Source organism: Dama dama, chromosome 14 (genome assembly GCF_033118175.1).
Source record: "Dama dama isolate Ldn47 chromosome 14, ASM3311817v1, whole genome shotgun sequence".
Taxonomy (NCBI): Eukaryota; Metazoa; Chordata; class Mammalia; order Artiodactyla; family Cervidae; genus Dama; species Dama dama.
The window spans coordinates 17,787,844-17,809,917 of NC_083694.1; the positions used below are offsets into that span (position 1 = coordinate 17,787,844).

The following is a 22,074-nucleotide window of genomic DNA, read 5'->3' on the forward strand; positions in this document are numbered from 1 at the left end:
GTAGGCTTTTTTTTTATCAGATTAAGGGAGTCTGCTTCAACTATGCTGAAAATATTAATCTAGATGGATACTAAACGTTATCAACTGTTTTCTCCAAATACATTGAAATGAGCATGTTTTTCCTCCCTTCATAGGTTAATGTAGTAAATTATATTAATTAATTTTTAATGCCAAGTTTCACTTGCATTTGTGGAAGAAACTTGATTTGGCTACTATAAGTTATTGTTTTTATAAATAGCTAGTTTGGTCTGTTATTTTAAAATTTTTAGGCTTATGTTTCCTAGTGAGAATGATCTATAAGTTTTCTTTATTTGTACTTTGTCCTTTTTTGACTTTGTTTCCTGGCCTCCTCACTTCTATTGACAGAATTCAAAAAAAGATATGTGCCCTCAGATAAAAACTTAACATGCTATATATTTAACTTTATATAGCTGTTGACTCTCCTATTCCCAACACCAATTTAAGAGAATGTAAAGAAACTCTTCAAGAATAAGAATTGTGGTTTTCTCAGAGATACAAACCTATTTCTCAGTAGATGAGTACCCAATACAATTTTATCAGATTAATGAAAAATTCATAATTTTAGTTTGCAATGTTTTCTTATTCTATTTTCTTGATGAATTTATATAATAATGAAATGATTAAATGCATTCATTCACTGAGGACTATATACTTAATGCCTACAATGTGTTCTGAATAAAAATTCTATATAATATGCTGAAACCATCTTTATTGATTAATACAAGATCAATGTTTCTAAATTTTCTATGTGATCTTGACAAGAATGTGTATTTTTCACAGCTGGATACAGGAACCTATTAGTTCAGGCTTCAAATTAGTTCAATACTTAGTTACTAAGGTTTTCTTATTTGTGTTTGGACTGGCTGTTTGATCAATTAAAGTCATCTATACTGATGGCAGATTTGTCAATTTCACCTTCCAGTTCTGTCAAAATTTGCTCTATATTTTTGAATCTTGAAGATGTATATAAATTTAGAATTGTATTTTTTTTATCCATTATATGTAATGGATGTTTTATCTCTAATAAATTTTTAAAGTCTATTTTATCTAATATGAATATAGTTTAAGTGAGTTTTCTTACATTTTCAAACTTTCTGTGTGCTTGTGTTTTAGGTATATATCTCACAACCTCAGCATCAGTATCATGTTAAACTGTATTCAAGCCTGTGCTGTCCTTAGTCGCTCGGTCTTGTCCGACTCTTTGCGACCCCATGGACTGTAGTCCGCCAGGCTCCTCTGTCCATGGAATTCTCCATGGACAGAAGAATACTGAAGTAGATTGCCATGCCCTCCTCCAGGGGATCTTCCCAACTCAGGGGTCGAACCCAAGTCTCCTGCATTGCAGGTAGATTCATTTCCACCTGAGCCACCAAAGAAGCCCAAGAATACTGGAGTGGGTAGGTAGCTTATTCCTTCTCCAGGGGATCTTCCAGACCCAGGAATCAAACCAGGGTTTCCTGCATTGCAGGCGATTCTTTACCAGCTGAGACATCAGGGAAGACCATAGGTACTCCAATATATCCTATGAGCTCCCCTGGTGGCTCAGTTGGTAAAGAATCTGCCTGCAATGCAGGAGACCTAGGTTCAATCCCTGGGCCAGGGCAGATCCCCTGAAGGAAATGGCAACCCACTCGAGTTTCTAGACTGGAGAAATCCCATGGATAGAGTAGCCTACAGGTTACAGTTCCTGGGGTAAAATATCCTCCCAAATTTGAAACAAGTGACCTAAGAGCACACATTGCACGATTTAAGTTTGTTAAGGTATAATTTTGTGGCTCAGAATGTGGTTAATCTAGTGAATGTTTCATGTGGGCTTGAGAAGAACGTGTATGCTACAATTGTTGTATATAGTAATCTACAGGTGTTCAATTAAATCCAGTTGATTGAAAGTATTGTTGAATTTCCTTCCTGATTTCCTGCCTACTGGATCTGCCCATTTCTGACAGAGGGGTTTGGAAGTCTCTAACTATGATAGTGACTTCGTCTATTTCTTTTACCATTTCTACCAGTTTATGCCTTACATATTTTGATGTTCTGTTGTTAGATACATATACATTAAGGATTGTTGTGTCTCCTCACAATTGACCCTTTTACCATTATGTAATACCCCATTTTATCACTGATAATTTTCCTTTCTGTTAACTGTGCTCTAAAGTTAACATTTCAGTGTTTACTATAGAGTTCTTTTGATTAGTGTTAACATACAAATCTTTATTCTTTTAATCTATATGTGTCTTTATATTTAACATGGATTTCTTAAGGACAACACATAGTTTTGTCATGTTTTTGATCTTCTTTGCCAAACCCTTTTAATTGATATTTAGGCCATTAATGTTTAAAGTAATTACTGACATATTTGGAGTAATATCTATTGTATCTGTTACTGTTTTCTATTACTTTCACTCTTTGATTCTATTTTTATCTTCCACTTTTTCTGCTTTTGCTGTCTTGATTGTGCATTTTATGTGATTCCATTTTGTCTTTTCTCAGCATATCAATTATTTTTTACTTTTTTAAAAAAATCGATGTCCTTAGAGTTTGCAATATACATTTACAACTAATTTACAATATTTACAACTATTCTAAGTCCCCTTTCATATAACACTATACCACTTCATGGGTAGGATAAATATCTTAAAATAAAATAGCACTCCTATGTCCTCTCTTCAAATCCTTGTTGCTATTTCATTTGCTAATACATGAGCATATTATGCTATTATTATTTTGATCAAATTATTATCTTTTAGATCAATTAAAATTTTTTAAAATGTTTTTATTTTACCGTCACTTTTTTCTTCTGTAAGTCATCTCGTTTATTTATATAGATCCAAGCTTCTGATTTATATAGCTTTTCTTCTCTCTAATGAACTTTCAACATTTCTTGTAAACAAGTCTACTGATAACAAATTCCCTCAATTTTGTTTCATTTCTCCCTAACTTTTGAAGGATTCATTTTTCAGGTTACAGAATTCTAGGTTGGTGTGTTGTGTCTCTCAAAACTTGAAATATTTAATTTCTCTTGCTTACTGGTATCTGAGATGTCAGAAGTAATTCTTATCTTTGTTCCCCTGTAGGTTAGATGGGTTTTTTTTCTTTGTAGTTTCTTCTCAGGCTTTTCTTCTTTATCTTTGATTTCCTGTAGTTTGACTATGATATGGGGGCTTCCTTAGTGGCTCAGATGGTAAAGACTCTGCCTGCAATGTGAGAGGCCTGACTATGATATGTCAGGGTGTAAATTTTTTTAGTTGATTTTGCTTACTGTTTTCAGGCTTCCTGGATTTGTGTGTTGCTATCTGACTTTAATGTAGGAAATTCCCAATTATTATTACTTCAAATATTTCTTCTTTTTCACTTTTTTCTCTTTCTGATATTTCCATTATGCATATTACATCTTTTGTAATTATCTCAAAGTTCTTGGATATTCTTCCTTTTTAAACTCTTTTCTTCCTCTTTGCTTTTTAGTTTTGGAAGTTTCTATTCACACATCCTCAAATTCAGAGATTCTTTCATCAGGCTTGCCCAATCTACTAATGAATCCATCAGAGATATTCTTCATTTCTACTGCATTGTTTTTGATCTCTAACATTTCTTTTTTAAGATCTTTCTGCTTCTATTACCCATTTATTGTTGCATATAATTTTCCCATTAGAACCTGTAGCATATTAATCATAGTTGCTTTAAATTCACAACCTGGTAATTCCAACATTTCTGCTATGTTTGAATCTGAATCTGATATTTGCTCTGTCTCTTTAAACTGCATTTTTGCCTTTTAGTATGCTAATTAAAAAAAAATAATGATGGATTGGATTGAAGAAAACTGCAGAAAAGAAGGCCTTTAGTGAATGTGGTGGTAAGATATGGGGTCAGAGAAGTGTTCTATGGCCCTATAAATAGGTCTCAGTCTTTCAATGAGAGTATGACAGTCCTTCAATCTGACCTGTTAGGTGCAGCAGGATGACTAGAAGGGGATGGAGTAAGATATTTTCCTTCCCCTTAATAATATTTTTGATGTCCATTTAAATAGTATCATGCTATTTTTATAAACTCTACCACATACTATTACTGAGTTTACATTTATTATTTAATATATTATCAAATGAGATTATTATTTAACCTAGCTTATTGGCTAGTTTGCTTGCTCACAGTTAACTTTTGCCTATCAGGCCTTTTTCCTGAAATAATTCTATTTCTTTATAAAATATATCCTTAAAAATTTTCTTAGTGAATCCACACCAGTGATAAAGTTGATAAATTTTTGTCAGACATAAAGTGTCATTTTTCTCCCTTGTGTCTAAATGATAGTTTAACTACAAATATAATCCTAGGTTTGTTGGTTACTTTGTCTTTGCACTTCAGAGGTACTATCCCACTGTCTTTTTTTTTGGCTTCTATCATGGATTGAGATATCCAAAGTTTCAATTTCTTATAAATTCATATCTATAAATAATTTATCTTTTTCTCTGGCTACTTTTTAGGATTTACTCTTGGTCTTTGGTAATCATCAGAATCACTATATATTATCAGTGTATTTTTCATAGCCTATTTAGGATTCAGAAGGATCATGTCATTACTCAACTTTTGCCAATTCTTTACCCTTATCCCTTTAAATACCACGTCTTCATTTTTTATATGCTCATCACCTCTATTCTATAAAGCTGTCTTAATCTATCCCCTTGCTCTTAACCTCTTTTTCTTGTTTTAAACTTACATTTTCAAGGTGCTTATGTACACACCTATCTCAGGGAAACAAGAATAAGTGTTTTTCAAAGATTAATAATATCGTCCATGTGTTAGATAGGAAATGAAATTCTTGATTTTGATTCATGAAGTGAAGATCTAATGTAGATTCTATTATATAAAGTGCCTGGATGCTAGTTACATGAAAATGAATTCATTAGTGTTACAAAACTATAATATAAAATGAAATACATTTAGAGTAAAAAATTTCTGTTAGCCAATAGAAAACACAAGTAGTAAAGCTCAATGTGTAATAAAAATATGACACAAGTTAGTCATGATGACTCATACCTCTGGACTTTAGTTCCATAAAGGAACATGCTCTCTAAAATAACAGGAAATACTCATTTACATAAAAATCAATGTAGAGTGTGACGATGGCACCATTCAAATTGTTGAATGGTAGAAAGGGTTATTATATAAAATGTTCTAAGCTGGCTCTGCTATTTATAATACCAACAAAATGCATACTGATAGTTTGCTCTTAGTTAATTCATAAAATCCAAGATTAATGTTATAAAAGGGTCACAAATCAGAGCCAAAGAATAAAGGAGTATTCATGGTTACTAATAAATTGCTCCATGAATGCTTGGCCACCCTTGCAGATAATGATGTCACAAAATGATGAAAGAATAGTTAAGCAGCCAACAAAGTGCCATTGCTTGGCAGAGGCACTGATCATTGCATCATTCTTGGACCAGAGCCCTTGAGAGGTGAACACGGCTATTAAAAGAAAATGAAAAACTCTCAGGATGCAAGTTTCAACTGCCAACACTTTTCTTAAAGCTAGATTCTATCAATACTTGAACTCTTAGAACAGGTAAATAAAGTTCCAGAGGAGAAAAGAAGTCATGCCTATATTGTAGCTATGCCACCATGTTATCTGACATATACTAGTTAGTTCCATACACAAGTTTCCAATTCCTAGGTTGCATTCTGCACTTGTGAACTTAACACATATTTTTGAAATTTATAATGGACTTCCTGAGCAGGTGGACCAGAAGTACTTTTTTACGATAAAGCTAATATGACTAGTTAGGAAATGATCTAAAAAGTAAAAAGGAGTTGGAGTGGAGTGGGATTTAGAAGTCTATATATCAAAATAATATTTATTGAATAACTCCTTGATATGAAATTTTAGAGCAGGCAAATTAATCTACAATGACAAAATGGTGGTTTCTTCAAACAGGGTTGGCGGGGAGATATTGACTACAAAGGAGCACAAAAGAGAGCTTGCGGAGAGGAAAAGGTTCTATATGTTGATCACGGTGGTTACTACAACAAGGTTATACATTTGCCAAAACTCAAACTATACATTTTTAAATGGGTATAATCTATTGTATGCAAATCATACTTCAAGAAAGTTACTCTATAAAGAAAAAACAAGATATTCCTATATGTCAAATTTGGTAAAGAGATCAAGAAATATTTGTATTACTTCTTTTTTTTTCTGACCCTTGATCTCCTACTCTTTATTAGGAACATATTCCACAAAGGCCTGCCTTTGGTATCGATAGCAGGAAAGCACAAAAACTTTGCTTTTGTGAAGATTAAAGGAAAAGTGATGGGTAAAAATACTTGCCACTGGGGCAACAGTCATACACCCCTGCCACTCTGGACGCAGGCTGACATTAGGACTTAAGGAAAGACTGTAATCAATGCTGCTTTACCTCCAGATGTTGAAGCTGATGTCCTGACTTCAGGAATTGCTTGCTAGAGTTAGCACTCGCCCCACAAACACACACACATACACAACAAAAAGCAAAAAAAAAGAAAAAAAAAAAGAAAAAAAACTGTCTTTCAAGTGCACAAGGTTTTTTCCCCATAAAATGAATCCTTACACTACTCTTTGAACTCATATTAAAAATGATACTTACCAGTATATGAATTTATAATTATATCAAAAAACCATTTAAAAATTAAAAATACATGTATAAGTGACAATTATTAGTCAAATAAATTAAGCATTTTATTTTATTTTTTTTTGTAAATCCATGGCTGATTCATGTCAATGTATGGCAAAAACCACTACAATATTGTAAAGTAATTAGCCTCCAAATAAAAATAAATGGAAAAAAAATAAACAAATGGAAACATCAAACTAAAAAGCAAAAAAAAAAAAATTAAGCATTTTAAAACAGTATCAACAATCATATGATCTATGGAAGCCTGATGCCATGTAATCCTGAAATCTACTTTAAAACATTCAACTCTGCTCAAAAGTCATTGAATAGTACCTAGTCTGTTGGCATTTGTTTGCCATAGATTAATCCTAAAATGGACCAGCAAATTAACTACTCACTGCTTTAGCCATTTGGAGGGAAGAAATGTGACAAATGCTCAAAATTTTTCTCAGTTAAAGAAATATGCTATTATTATTTATGGCAACCATAATACATTATGCTCAAATCATAATACATTGTGTTTAAAGTCTTAAAATTGCCAATACCATGCCAAAATATGTCAGAGTTCCTAGTCCAACAGCACTGAGGACAGTCAGTGAGTCTCCTCGAGATAAATATTTTAAGTTTCACAAAAAGCAGTAGAATGTTTAAGAAAAGTAAGTATGACTTTAAGTTCGCCTTAGAATCAATGGTATCTTTGGTTATAGATATTGAGTTGTTTTGGGTTATTTGTTAGGTTTTTTTTTTTTTAACTTTATGAGTGGACAAAATAAATAGGAGCAATGAAATAGACGGCTGATCTTACTATACCCAGAATAATCAATAATGTGTTCTAACTACTAGTATAAGTCTCAAGTATTAGAGTAAGTTTTATTTTTTAGGGTTTACAAGCTTAAAATTGTCTGAAGACCAGATAGTTAACATGAATGAGGTCACCAAGATATAAGGCTAAGGATAGTAGTAAACACAGTGGCAAGTGAAGAGTGATAATGCTCTAGAGAGGGTAACTGCTACCACGAGTTAGCCAGCTGTTACCATAGGGAACGGGGGCAGTGTTGGACTACTTTCTAATTAAGAGAACTCAAGAGATGTAATAAAAAGATGGAAGGAAGGAAGGTGAAAACTCTTCTTGGAAATTAAAAAATTGAACACTGTTCCCACCTGAGGACCACCACTTTGCAACATCAACTTTACAAGCAAAGAATATTTTACAGAAAATTCTCTAGAATGACTATGTATATGGACACACTTCTGATTTCACCATTCCATTACCCCAATTTCATTCATTTTCACTTCTGCTAAAAACACTTTCTCATAGGACTGACAATTGCCAAGAACTGGCATATTCTCAAGGCTTACGTTTTCATCTGTTTGCCAAATGGCTGTAATATAAGTCACAAAAGTCCTGTTTATTGAGTAATATTATTAATGGCTAGCATAATACTGTGAAATTGAAGACACTCCTTTTGGATTATGTCCAGATCTTTAAAGAGAACATTGTTTTCAATAGGATATGAATGGCTTATATTAAAACTTGTTGTTTAAAAAGTGGAACGACGTGAAAAACACTTGAATAAGTATATTTTCAAATTATTGTAGGGCCAGTTTTTCAAATATAAGTCCCACATGTATTAAAATATCTAGAATGATAACAAAAGAAAAGGTCATGCTATGAATACCTTATAAAATCATTCTTCATTTTCAACACACTATTGAAAATATCATAGGACTGAGAAATCATTCAGCTTAACAGTTTATTGACTTTTTCCCTTCAGTTGCATTTGGGAAGGAAGTGAATGATATTTGTTGCTCTTTTATTTATGGTACAATTCATGAATTATCAAAATACTACAAGAAGGAAGATAACAGAAGAGTCAACTTTTAAACTTTTGTTTTCAAAAGGCACTTAATGTCTAAATAAGAAGCATTAAAACATATTCTCAACATAAATTATAGTTAATTATTTCACTAGTTCATAATTCAACAGTCACCACCTGAGACCAAGTCTGAAAATCCCAACTTGACTTCTGAAACCAATCAAGAGCCTTGACTCATTTAATGGCTCTATTTTTAAGAGGAAGCATGAAATCACCCAAGAATCATAAGATATCAATCACTGAACTGTGAGCATTTAGAGAGAGAAAAGGGAAAAATATGGGATGGGGCATGAATAGGAAGGGAGATGGGGATGAGAAAAGGGTAGAGGAACTAACCAGCCAAAATAAAGCAAGAGACGCTCAAAAAACAATGTATCAAATGAAAGTATTAGGCAGTCCTCAGTCTTCATATACTAGACCTATTCATATCAAAGTGTCCTACTCAATTCATCCCAGAGCATTTTTAAATTGAGTTATTAGTGGACTTGGGGAGGAGGAGTGAGGTTATAAAAGAAATCACTGACTGCAAAAAAAGGAGTGTCTATTTTAAATGATCAAAAGGAGACAACACTAAGAAAAACAGTATAAATGTCACTTTAATATCAAGAGCAAATCAAAGTGCCCAAAATTTAAATACACAATTACAGCTGAATAAAGAGTGAATCAATGAAGTTAATTAAAATAATTTCCCTTTGTGACAATATGGTAAGCCATATAAACATTAAAATCAATGTTTAGAGATCTTTTCATGATATACTAATACAATCACACTCAAAGACTTCAGTGTTAGATATCTGAAAAATATAGAAGATTCTTTCCTTCAAATCGATTAACTAGTGGCAAAGACTAAATGTATAAATAAAAAATTCAGCAATATAAATCCATGATCTGGAGAATATGGTCAAATGAACATCTGAATTAGAATGTGGAAGTTTTGGTTTGAGCACATAGAAAGAAAGGTGGCTGTAATCAAATCAAAGACCCTAAGCTGAAACAGAAGATTAGCAAGACATTCTAAATATGTCAGAGGATGGGGTCACAAAGAGTCAGACAGGACTAAGCAACTAAACTGATGAAAATACTAAGAACCATTGAACCGTACCCATTAAATGCATGAATTGCATGGTTTAATAATTGTTGTCTCAAACAAGTTGTAAAAAAAAGTGCTAACAGTTTAAGAGAATTAAAATTCTTGAAAAAAAAATATAAATAAATAAATAAATGTACCAGAGGAATGCCGCATCTCAGAAATTATTCTTGCCATTGAACTATACACACTAATGTTGTAGTTGAAAACAAACTAGATTAAGAATATCAGAAGACAAAAATGGAGTTTGTCAAATCCTTTACAGATGGTTTTTAAAACAAGATATTCCATGAAATTCTAAAACAAACTACACAGAGAAGTGAAGTGACTAACAAAACACAAGTCAGGGGAAGATCTAGAAGGCAGGAAAGCACGAGAGTCATATGAGAGTCAAGAGACAGTGCTGCCATTTTAAAAGCTAAAATGCACTAATGTTTAATCTCATATTTATATAACAAAAGATACAAATATAACCATTCCATACTCTTGTCAATGAAGAACTGCTTTTTAGAATAACAACTACATAAAGTAATCCACTGTATTTACAACTTGAATTTAATACATGTGAACGTGTTAGTCACTCAGTCATGTCTGACTCTTTGTGACCCCATGAACTGTGGCCCACCAGGCTCTTCTGTCCATAGGATTTCCTAGGCAAGAATACTGGAGTGGGGAGCCCTTCCCTTCTTCTTCTCGACCCAGGGATTTGAACCTGGGTCTCCTGCACTGCCTGAACCACCAGGGAAGGCCCTTAATTTAATATACACATGGCAATATAATCCTCCAAAAATTTTGTACCAGTTGGGAGTTCCACCAATGTTATATTAAAAATTCATATTCTCGCAAATCTAAATGTCATCAATTTTGAAATTTGTTGCTAATCTGATAGACTAAAAATAAAATTTTATTATAATCTGCACTTTCCTAATTAAAACTGAAGTTGGTAAACTTTGATGCATTTGTTGAAAATTGTCTTCTTTGTAAATTGCTTGTTAATATATTAACCCCTTAATATTATTACCTTCAACAGCAAGGATATCAAACAAGTCAATCCTAATGGAAATCAACCCTGAATATTCATTGGAAGGACTAATGCTGAAGTTGAAGCTTCAATACTTTGGCCACCTGTTTTAAAGAATCAACTCATTGGAAAAGACCTTGATGCTGGGAAAGACTGAGAGCAGGAGAAGAGGGCGGCAGAGGATGAGATGTTTAGATGGCATCACTGACTCAATAGACTTGAGTTTGAGCACACTCTGGGAGGTAGTGAAGGACAGGGAACCCTATGTGCTGCAGTCCATAGGGTTGCAAAGATTTGGACATGACTGAGTGACTGAACAACAAATACTATTAATTATTTTCCTTGGTATTCTTTAAGCATTCTTTGTGTATTAGGGATTGTGGCATAGTAAAATACATATTTTTTGTCTCTGGCACACAGCTCCTAAAACTTGTAATTTCCTAACTGGTAAGAGTGATAGGGGCATATTTTGTTATAGACTTGGTTTCTATTCCCAGTTCCTAAAATAGTTCCAGAACAAAAAGGTAAAAAATATGCTTATATTCATAACAAGTGCCTTTCCACCTGAGTTTATTTTAATGAGATGATTTTTGGAAACACCTTAAGAATAAGGGCTGGTGCCTGGGAAGACAACCAAGCGGTCAGAGGAATGGAACTTTCCGCCTCACCTCTAGATCTCCAGGGAAGTGAGAAGGGCTCAAGGTCAAGTTCAATGGCCAATGATTAAATAAATCATGTGTAATGAAGTATCCACAAAAATTCTAACTGAAAAGGTTCTGAGAGCCTGCAGACTGCTAAACCCATAGAGGTGCTGAGAGGGTGGCATGCTCAGAGAGGGCATGGAAACTCTGTTCCCCTTCCTCCTGACCTTCTCTGTGCATCCCTTCCATCTGGGCTTGCTTGAGTTGCATCCTTTTATAAAAAATGGCTATCTAATAAGTAAACTATTTGCTTGAGTGTTGTGAGCTTTTCTAGCAAATTATCAAGCTCAAGGAGTGCATTAGGGGAACTCCTAATTTGTAGCTAAGTCGGACAGAAGTTGTAGTTAACCTGGGGACGCACTACTTGCAGTTGGCATCTAAAGTGAGTGAGATCTTCTAGGACTAAGCTCTAAACCCATGAGGTCTGTGCTAACTCCAGTCAGTGTCAGAACTGAATTAAATTGTAGGACACCCAGTTGGTATCCATAGAGAACTGAATTGCTTGGTGTAGGGGAAAAAAAACATATATCTGGTATCAGAAGCGTCATCTGTAGTTGTAGGTAGAATGGTGTGCGTTTCCTTTTTAGAGAGATCTCAAATCTCTATCTGTTAAATATTTTCAATCAGCTCCATCACTTTTCACTGCTGTGCTTATTCGCTTAGTCGTGTCTGACTCTTTGCAACCCTATGGACTGTAGCCCGCCAGACTCCTCTGTCCATGGGGATTCTCTAGGCAAGAATACTAGAGTGGGCTGTCATGCCCTCCTTCAGGGGATCTTCCCAACCCAGGGATTGAACCCAGGTCTCCCACATTGCCGGCGGATTCTTTACCATCTGAGACACCAGAGAAGGCTTCACTTATAAAGAATACTTGTATGACAAAATGTCAGTATTTTTTATGACTCCTGATATGCTTCTTTCTTTTGTATTTCATGTTTTGCTTATATAGACCCCACCTGAAATTTAGAAATATTGTTCTAATCTTTATTTTCATAAATTTACAGTTGTTTTTACATTTAATTTTTTAAGCACCTAGATTTTTATACATGTCATGAGGTAGGTAACTTTATTTTCTTACAAATTGGCAGCCAATTGCTTCAAACACCATTTATTGAAGATGCCATACTCTACTTTTATTTCTGCTGTAACCCTGTTTCTGCTGCTATAACCCTCTTTCATATCATCTGTTACTGATGTTTATGCTGAATATTTATTTCTAACAAATCTCTCTCAACTTTTTTTTCATTTACTTCTTATTCCTAAAGATGAAGCTAAATTTCCACTTCAAGTATGAAACTTACCCTGATGATTAGAGACAAACTAAAGCAATGTAACTTCTAAGTGATTTTACTATAGATTTTCAAATTAACTATTAATTAAAATTCCTGATATCAGCAATAAATTGAACTTGATTGATGCAATCACATAAAGATCTCTTTATATACCTTTGCACAAATGTACCCTTTAGGTGTAGCAATCTGATCCTTTTCTTAGTTCCATCTATTTATATGCCTTAAAAGTTGTTTTATAAAATATGATAATGCTAATGAAACAGAAAAAAAAGGAAAAAGAAAACCTCTGGGTTTAGTATTAGTTGTTATTTCTCACACAGAGTATTTTTAAATAAAGTTTTCAACTTTACTCATAGCTTTCATTTTTCTCTATGAAAATGTTTTCTGAAATAATTAACAGTTTAAGTTCATATCAATTTACTTTTACTCATAAGGAGAAGTTAGACCAAGTCAAGTTTAAAGGATTTATATTCAACATCCCATCCACTTTTCTGAGATTCCCATGCATAAACAGAACTCACATGACGTCCTTCAGTGAAACTCTCCTGAGAGCAGAGGCATCTATAGGGCTGGCTTGTTGTGTCACAGCGATTGGCATGACCATAGCACTGACATCTGTGGACATGAGCATCAGACAACTCCTTAGAAACACCAATTCAACTGTGAGTATATTTAAAGATCTATGTATGTAACCACTATGCGAATTTAACAAGAGGCAAGGTTATTAATCAACACAAAATTCAGTTCCTCTTTAATCATATGGATAATATTCATAACAGTTTTAAATTAACACTGAAGTATTGGAAGGATTTTCATCAATATCCAAACCACGTTGTTTGTGAAGTTGATTTTCAAACTCATTCTGAGTTGTTTATACTAATATTAACCATGTGGCAAACCTGTCATGAAAAGGCATTTACTGTAACTACTGAAGAAAACACAATCGAGACTACAAAGTTCAGAATAAACTGAAGGATAAAGTTAACACACTTCAATTTGTCTTTTTCCTCAAAATTAGATGGTGAAAATTTAACAGCTATTTTTTCATTGTGCTATGACTTAACAAATAACATTTATATGTTGATATTCCAATCTGCTTTTAAATATGTGCTTTATTCACAGGATATATCATTCTTCTAGCACAAAGTAATTCTAAGTAGAGACTATATATGCTGCATTTCCATACTAGGGAGTATGCTATCTTGTAGTTTTCCAACTATTCATTTGTTTAACTTTGTTCTCTACTAGAGCCAGATATTTATAAATTACTTAGAGTGTCCTAGAATTTTCCTTTATTCCTTTATAGGAAAATAGATATTCCTCATAAAACTGTGAATTGTGAACTTACAGAGATCAAGCTCAATACTTACAAACTAGCTGCTACTACAGTTGTAACTTCAAATCTAGCTTCTTCTCTTTGATTTCAAGAATACTTGAAAATTATGTTCCAGAAAAAAATAAGCAAAATATTCAGCAATTCTTTTCTAAGTTGGATTCAGGGTATCATAACTTCTAAACCCAACAGCTTTTGAAAATTGATTTCCTAACAATGTGATATTATGTACAGCAAAGACTCACATACAAATCTCCCCCAAAAATCTTAGAATAGGAAACAATTTCAATACATGGAGACTGGAATCTGATTTGCTGTAAAAGGCTAATGTATTTTTAAATGAGTATGACAAAAATTTGTCAGAAACAAGATTCATCATGAAAAGCACACTCAAAACCTTGGTCATGAACACTACCTTCCAGTGATGGTAATTTCATTGACTCCATAGTATCTGTGTCTGGGGCTGACAGGAGTCTCAGTTGTATGGTACTGTCCATGGAAATGAAGTCGTACTTGTGTGGCCTTAATGAACTCTTGAAGAGATGGGGTATTATAGAAATTATTGTATCCAGGACGATGATTTGGTCCAGGTGTTAGGATGCTAAAGGTGACATTACCACAGGAATATGGAGTAAAACTGTTGATGAAATTTGAAATCATGAGAAGCTATTCATATTTTTGATAAAGCAGACATATAACACAGTATTAGTAATAGCTTAAATTCTTCATTCTTGGAAACAAACATTTCATATATTTTATATACAAGCAATATTGAGAGCATCCCAGAAAATATAGTAAAAACATTTCCCTGAGGACATAATAAAAATCCTATTAATATATATAACTTGGTAGATAATCTGAAAATCAATTTTAAAGCACAAGTGAGACTGTAAGCAAGAGCTACTCTATAAAATCTTACAGGGATTTTAAACATTGTTTAAAACTCAGTTTAAGGAACAGTCTTAGAAAAATCTTCAAGAAAATTGGTGGTCGAGGAAGTCTCTACCAGCTTAGCTAGCTTGCATATGGGTTACTACTGCACATTAGTCTATTCAAATTAACTCCTAAAAGCATTCAAAGATAAAAATTTTAAAAATATTCATACCTGGGAAGTTGAAGACAGTTGACAGAATCAGAATTTTCCAAATCTCCATTGTTTTTCATTCTGAAAGTGCTGCAATTTCTAGCAAAATACTGCCAATCTTCCCAATCTAGGCTGTCCTCCTTTTTCCTCTGAATCCTTATTGCTGTTGGTTGTGGACTAGAGAACTGAATGATAATGTAAAACACCTGAAAATGAATGTTAATTGTCATTGAAGTTTTAAGTTTGATCCCATCAGTATAAATCAAACCACGAGAATTGTTATGTTCAAACATAATAGCTTACTTCCTTATAATGACAATTACCAAATATTCATTAGACATCAGAAATTCCATAGTCTTACAGTAAAGGCAACACATTGTACAATAGTGCATATGTCCCTCTTCTCAAGGATTTTAAAAATTAAAGTGGAAATTAATATTACATTTGATATAAAGACATGAACAAAACATTACTTCTATAAAATAATTGTTATATATTTCTTCTTACAGTTAGTTACAATAAGGACTGCGATTTTCATTAATCTGTGCTACTTAATATTGAAAAGAATGTTTTAATATTTCATATGATTTTGATACAAATCTCTAGAAAATTAGGGCCTGTATATCTTCTTTGAAATATTTTTATTTTATAGGTTATGATACACTACTTTGATGAGGTGATGTTCAATTGCCTAATTCAGCTTTCACTTTACAGCTGGTTAAATTGTTTCTCCAAATAGATGTGTTCAAGTCCCAACTCTTGATACTTGTGACTGCAACCTTATTTGAAAATATGGTCTTTGCAGATATAATTAGGGGTCTCAAGGTGAAGTAATCCTGGATGTACAAGGAAGAGGGCCATGAAACATGGAGGCAGAGATTGGAGTTATGCTGCCACAAATGAAGAAATGCCAGGAGCCACAAGAATCTGGAGAAGGCGAAGAAGGAGTCTTCCCTACAGCCTTTAGAGGGAGCATGGCCCTGTCAACATTGATTTCATACTTCTGATATTCAGAATTATAAGAGAATAAATTTATGATCGCAAAACTATTAAATGTGTGGTAACTTGCTGAAATATGCACAGGAAACTAACACATATCTCACTGTTATGAATTACCTGATATTGTCCATTTTCCAAATCGATGGAAATAGTCACTCCTTGACTAAGCTGGGTCATGTTTGTAAACACATGTGACACCCATGAAGTACCAATATTGTTATCATTAACAAAAGAAAGAGGATGGGCTTCAGGATTCAGCCGTAACACCCTGTTTTTGGTTGTGTCTTCTGCATCATTAGGAATGCAGTACCGCTGATCCAAACGATGGACACGAGGGTGGCTGCCAGGGCAACGGCAATGTGACTGGATATGCAATCTGGGTGGATCTCCGGAGAAAACTTCCTGAATCTCTCTGTAGGAGTTAAGAGGAAGATAGTAAGGACCAGTAACTCAACAGTGACAGGACTTCTAAGAGGTTACCAATGACTATCAGTATCTTGATGTTTTGATTTGCAGACATTTAGCCTTAATAGTTTTCTAAACACTACATAGAATCAAAGTCATTCCTAGTCAAACATATGCAGGCTCAAAACTGTATATCAAAAACAGTGAATTTTTTAAAATGAGGTATCGTTGATTCACAAAGTTGTCAATTTCTGCTGTATAGCAAAGTGATTCAGTTATATGTACACATACATTGCTTTTTATATCTTCCCCATTCATAGTTTATAACAGGATATTGAATATAGTACCCTCTGCTGTACAGTAGGACCTTGTTATTTATCTGTTCTAAATATACTAGTTTGCATCTGCTAATCCCAAACTCCCACTGTATCCTGCCTTAAACCCTGCGCCCTTGGTAACCACAAGTTACCACAAGTAACCACAAGTCTATTCTCTGTGTAAAATCAGCACATTCTTAAGTGCTAACTTTGTACATCAAGAAGCATGCACAAGTCCTTGACTGATCAAGATATTTGTTAAAATATAATATTTTACTGTGCCTATTTTTGATTAAAAGAAAGGCATATTAAATAAGATTGTTAAGCTGACTTATCACTATGAGTGAACAACAATGTATTGAAAATGAGTTATAGATAGGGTCCCCCGTTCATCCATGGAAAGAATTAAGAAAATTATTTTATCTGCTGTTTTAGGAGAAGGGACTGGGGCCAAATCCATTTGTCAATGGTTTCCTGTGAGTCATCAGTACAGATTCTGGCACCCTAAAATGCTTCGATGGCTTCAGATCATATGACCACTGCCAGCAGTCAAAGGAGAATGCCAATTTCAGGCAGATATATTTAATTTTTCCATTAAGGGCAATATGATGCAGAGCAAAATCAGTCATTCTATTTATAGGCATTCTCCCACATAATGCCTTTCCAGACATTTCAGATAGGCCAACACCAGCAAGCCAGGTCTGAGTAGGGAGCAACCCTGGTCTAAGTTGAGAGATCAGACTTCTCTCAGACCCCACTAAGGGCAAATGGAGGAGGCGGGCACCTTTTTCACTCACTTAAAACACAGAATGGCACACCTTTTTCTTTAAATCTCATTCATACTTTTCACTTGTTATCATGTGTTGCATAGGGCCAACAGTGACCATGCAGTGAAATGGTTATCTGAGGAAAATCTTTATTAGCAATGCTGCTCTTCAGAATTTTAGACAAAAATTATCTAAATGATTGTGAGACTAGTGGCCATAAATCTCCCTAAGAAAGTGTTTCAGTGTTACAGCATCCTATATTCAGGCGTCTCTGGATCATATAGACTAACTAAAAGAATGTGTATATTCTTAATGGACATAAGATCATCACTTCATCTCAAGAGCAATGCCTCTCAAACTTACAAGAACTAGTTCTGTCATTGGAAATTCACCATACTAATCTACATTTCCCTTGAAGAAAAATGAATAAACATTCTTCTTTTGCAAGTGAATAAGATCAACATATTCATACAATGATGTAATATTATATCATCAAATCATAACTCGGGAAACAAACTTCAGAGGATATCTCAGGCCGAATTTTCCTTGAACTCTCTGAGGAGAATGGAAATATGCATGCCTTAAGAAACACCTAAGAAAGATTTCCTACCTATTCTCAAGATGAAGAAATACTTCAATAAATATAGGCCAAGTCCACACAATGATTTGTTCACTGGAAATAGAAATATATAACAATACTTCAAATTACTTACTCTCCTTGTCTTGAAGTCTAGTAGTCCAGTCTCTTGAGATTTTTCTATACATCAATATAAGTACTCATTTCCTTTGTTCTACATTCTCTAGTACTTACAAATTCAGCAAAGCAATTTTAAAAGGCAGATATAGCAGTTTCTTAAGTATCAGAAACAACTTCAAACAGAACATTTAAACAAATGTATAAGGGGCTTCCCTGATAGCTCAGTTGGTAAAGAATCCGCCTGCAATGCAGGAGACCCTTGTTCAATTCCTGGGTCGGGAAGACCCCCTGGAGAAGAGATAGAATCTGCCTGCTGTGTGGGAGATCTGGGTTCAATCCCTGGATTGGGAAGATCCCCCCACTCTATTATTCCGGCCTGGAGAATTCCAAGGGGTCACAAAGAGTCAGACATGACTGAGTAACTTTCACTTAACTTTTATCTCAAATACAGGTTTCCCTTGTGGTTTATTGGTAAAGAACTGGCATGCGAGTTCAGCCCCTGGGTCAGGAAGATCCCCTAGAGAAGGAAATGGCAACCCACTTCAGTATTCTTGCCTGGGAAATTCCATGGAGGGGCCCTTAGTGGGCTACAGTTCATGGGGTCTCAAGAGAGTCAGACATGACTTAGCAACAAAACAACAACATCCTAAACTATATACTTGTTCTACTTGTTCAAAAGTCTAGTTTTCTTAAACAAATCATTTGTGCAGAATTAGATCAATTTTATGTTATGAGTTACCCACAGAGTAGCACTAGTGAATAAAAACCATAGACTAAGCCAAAGCAAACAACGTAAACATTAATTAGATGATGTTCGCCAAATACTGTAAAGATGGAAAATGCTAAAATATTCATGATATTGTTACTTAAATGAATTTATCCTTACATTTCAGGTGTAAAATTTTCAATCAGCTTACCTGTTTGTAAGCGCCACTTGGTATAATTGAAAATCTTGCATTCTTCCAACAAACTGCTCTGAACCTGTAATACATATATATGTGAAATCTCAGTTTTCCAAGCAATGTCTGACAAATGTTCAAGTGAAATTCTTTTAAAGCTATGAAATGTTTTTATTCATATTATTTTCAGTTGTAGAGCATTATAATTCAACATCTGTATATAGTACAAAGTGGTCACCACAAATCTAGTTATCACCCATCACTATACAAGTTGACACCCTTCATCAGTTTTGACCCCCTCTCAACCACATTCCCCTACAGTTACCAGTAAACTGTCCTCTGTATTGATGAGGTTTTGTTTTTTTTTTTTTTTTTGGCACACTCCTGTGTTCTCAATTCTGTCCCATTGATCCATGTGTGTTTTTGTGCCAACACCATACAATGTTGATTACTATAGCTTTGTAGTAGAGTTTGAAAACAGAGAGGATGGCTCTTCCAGCTTTGTTCTTCTTGCTCAAGATCATTTTGATAATTCATGATTTTTTGTGGTTTGCTACAATTTTTAGAATTATTTGTTCTAGTTCTATGAAATATGCCCTTGGAATTTTGAAAGGAACTCCACTGAATTTATAGATTGTTTTGGATAAGATGGAGCAGTCTCTCAGAGCTATCAGAGGTACTGTCTCCTGGGCTGCAGTCTTCATTTTGGGGGCTTCCCTGGTGGCATATATAGTAAAGAATCTACCTGTAATGAGAAGACTTGGATTTGATCCCTGGGTCAGGAAGATCCCCTGGAGAAGGAAACAGCAATCCACTCCAGTATTCTTGCCTGGGAAATCCCATGGACAGAAGAGCCTTTTGGGCTACAGTCTATGGGGTCTCAAAGAGTTGGACACCACTGAGAGACTAACTCTTTGGATAAGATGGATATTTCAAGAATATTAACTATTCCAAGCTATGAATAAGAAATAAATTTCCACTAATTTGTTTCTTCAGTTTCATTCATGAGTGTCTTATAGTTTTTAATGTATAGGTCTTTTACCTCCTTGGTTAAATTTATTCCTATTTTGCTTTTGTGGTGGTTTAGTCACTAAGTCATGTCCAACTCTTTGCAAGCCCATGAACTATAGCCTGCCAGGCTCCTCTGTCCATGGGATTTTTCAGGCAAGAATACTGGAGTGGGTTGCCATTTCCTTCTCCAGGGGATCTTACCAACCCAGGGATCAAACCTAGGTCTCCTGCATTGCAGGCAGATTCTTTACCAATTTGAAGCAACTGTAAATGTGATTGTTTTCTTAATTTCTCTTTCTCATAGTTCATTATTTGTGTATAGAAATACAACATATTTTTGTATATTGATTTTATATACTGCAACTTGCCTTATTTATTAGTTTTAACAGCTTTTGGGGGGCAGTCTTTAGGTTTTCCATAACATGTTATCTGCAAATAGTGATAGTTTTCCCTGCATGCCACTGTCCATGGGGTCGCAAAGAGTTGGACATGACTTAGTGATTGAACAACAACAATAACATGTTATCTGCAAACAGCAACAGTTTTTCTTTTCTTTCTTTCCAATTTAGATTCCTTTTATTTCTTGTGTGCTGTGTTTAGTCACTCAATCATGTCCAACTCTTTGAAACCCCATGGACTATAGCCCAACAGGCTCCTCTGTCCATGGGGATTCTCCAGGCAAGAATACTGTAGTGGGTTGCCATGCCCTCCACCAGAGGATCTTTCCAACCCAGGGATCGAACCCAGGTCTCCTGCATTGCAGGCAGATTCTTTACCATCTGAGCCACCAGGGAAGCCAAAGAATACTGGAGTGGGTAGCCTATCCCTTCTTCAGGGGATCTTCCTGACCCAGGAATCAAACCAGGGTCTCCTGAGCTGCAGGTGGATTCTTTATCAGCTGAGCTACCAGGGATTTCTTGCTAATTGCTATGGATAGGAATTTCAAATAATGTTGACTAGAAGCAGTGAGAGGGCATCCTTGTCTTATTCCTGATCTTATAGGAAAAGCCTTCTTATTTCCACCATTGTTAGCTGTGGATTTGTCATACATGGCCATTTTATGCTGAGATATAGTCCCTCTATAAACACTTTGCTGAGAGTTTTTTGTCATAAATTAATGTTGAATTTTGTAAAATGCTTTTTCTGCATGTATTGAGATGATTATATAACTTTTATCCTTCATTTTGTTGATGTGACTTATCACCTCGATTCATTTGTGGGTACTGAACCATCCTTACATCCTTGGAATAAATCCCACTTGATCACAGTGCATGAGCCTTTCAATGTCTTGTTGGATTCAGTTTGCTAATATCTTGTTCAGAATTTTTGTATCTATGTTCATCAAAGAAGAGTTTGAGAAGACTAGGTATTTAATCTTCTTTGAATACTTCCTAAAATCACCAGTGAGGTCATTTGGTCCTAGGCTTATTGGCTGAGAGACTTTTTTTTTAACTGTTTTAATCTCCTAACTAGTAATTTACTCAATAGGTGGAAGTGCTTTATATCACAGCCTTTTCAAATTCTTATAGACCAGTACGTGTGCTAAGTCACTTCAGCTGTGTCTGACTCTTTGTGACCCCATGGACCATAACCCGCCAGGCTGCTCTGTCCATGGGATTTTCCTGGCAAGAATACTGGAGTGGGTTGTTGTGCCCTCATCACTGACCAGTATATCTTTTACTAATTACAAATTAATAACAGTAATGATCATAGTTATTTCTATAAATACTATAGGCTTTAAGTCAGAGTTTTATTTTGGCGAGCTTATTTACTGACACAATTTATAATCTCTATCCAGAATATCTTCCCCAAATCAAATTTCTCTGTAGTTTATAAACCTATAAATCTATCATTTCATCAGCCCTAAATGTGATTATCATCTGTTTCCCATGTGATTTTCAGAGCATTCACATTACTAAGAA

At 34.6% G+C, this 22,074-nt stretch overlaps 1 protein-coding gene across 1 annotated transcript in view; it reads right to left on the reverse strand.

The window, feature by feature from the left end:
- USH2A (usherin) overlaps nucleotides 1-22,074 on the reverse strand; it is an 892,942-nt gene that overhangs the window by 784,188 nt on the left and 86,680 nt on the right. Inside the window, exons 4-8 of the mRNA XM_061161192.1 lie at nucleotides 19,160-19,223; nucleotides 16,174-16,468; nucleotides 15,079-15,263; nucleotides 14,389-14,610; nucleotides 13,162-13,255 (exon numbers count right to left, since the gene is read on the reverse strand). Coding sequence (XP_061017175.1) covers nucleotides 13,162-13,255; nucleotides 14,389-14,610; nucleotides 15,079-15,263; nucleotides 16,174-16,468; nucleotides 19,160-19,223 — 860 coding nt within the window. The remainder of the gene's footprint in view (nucleotides 1-13,161; nucleotides 13,256-14,388; nucleotides 14,611-15,078; nucleotides 15,264-16,173; nucleotides 16,469-19,159; nucleotides 19,224-22,074) is intronic.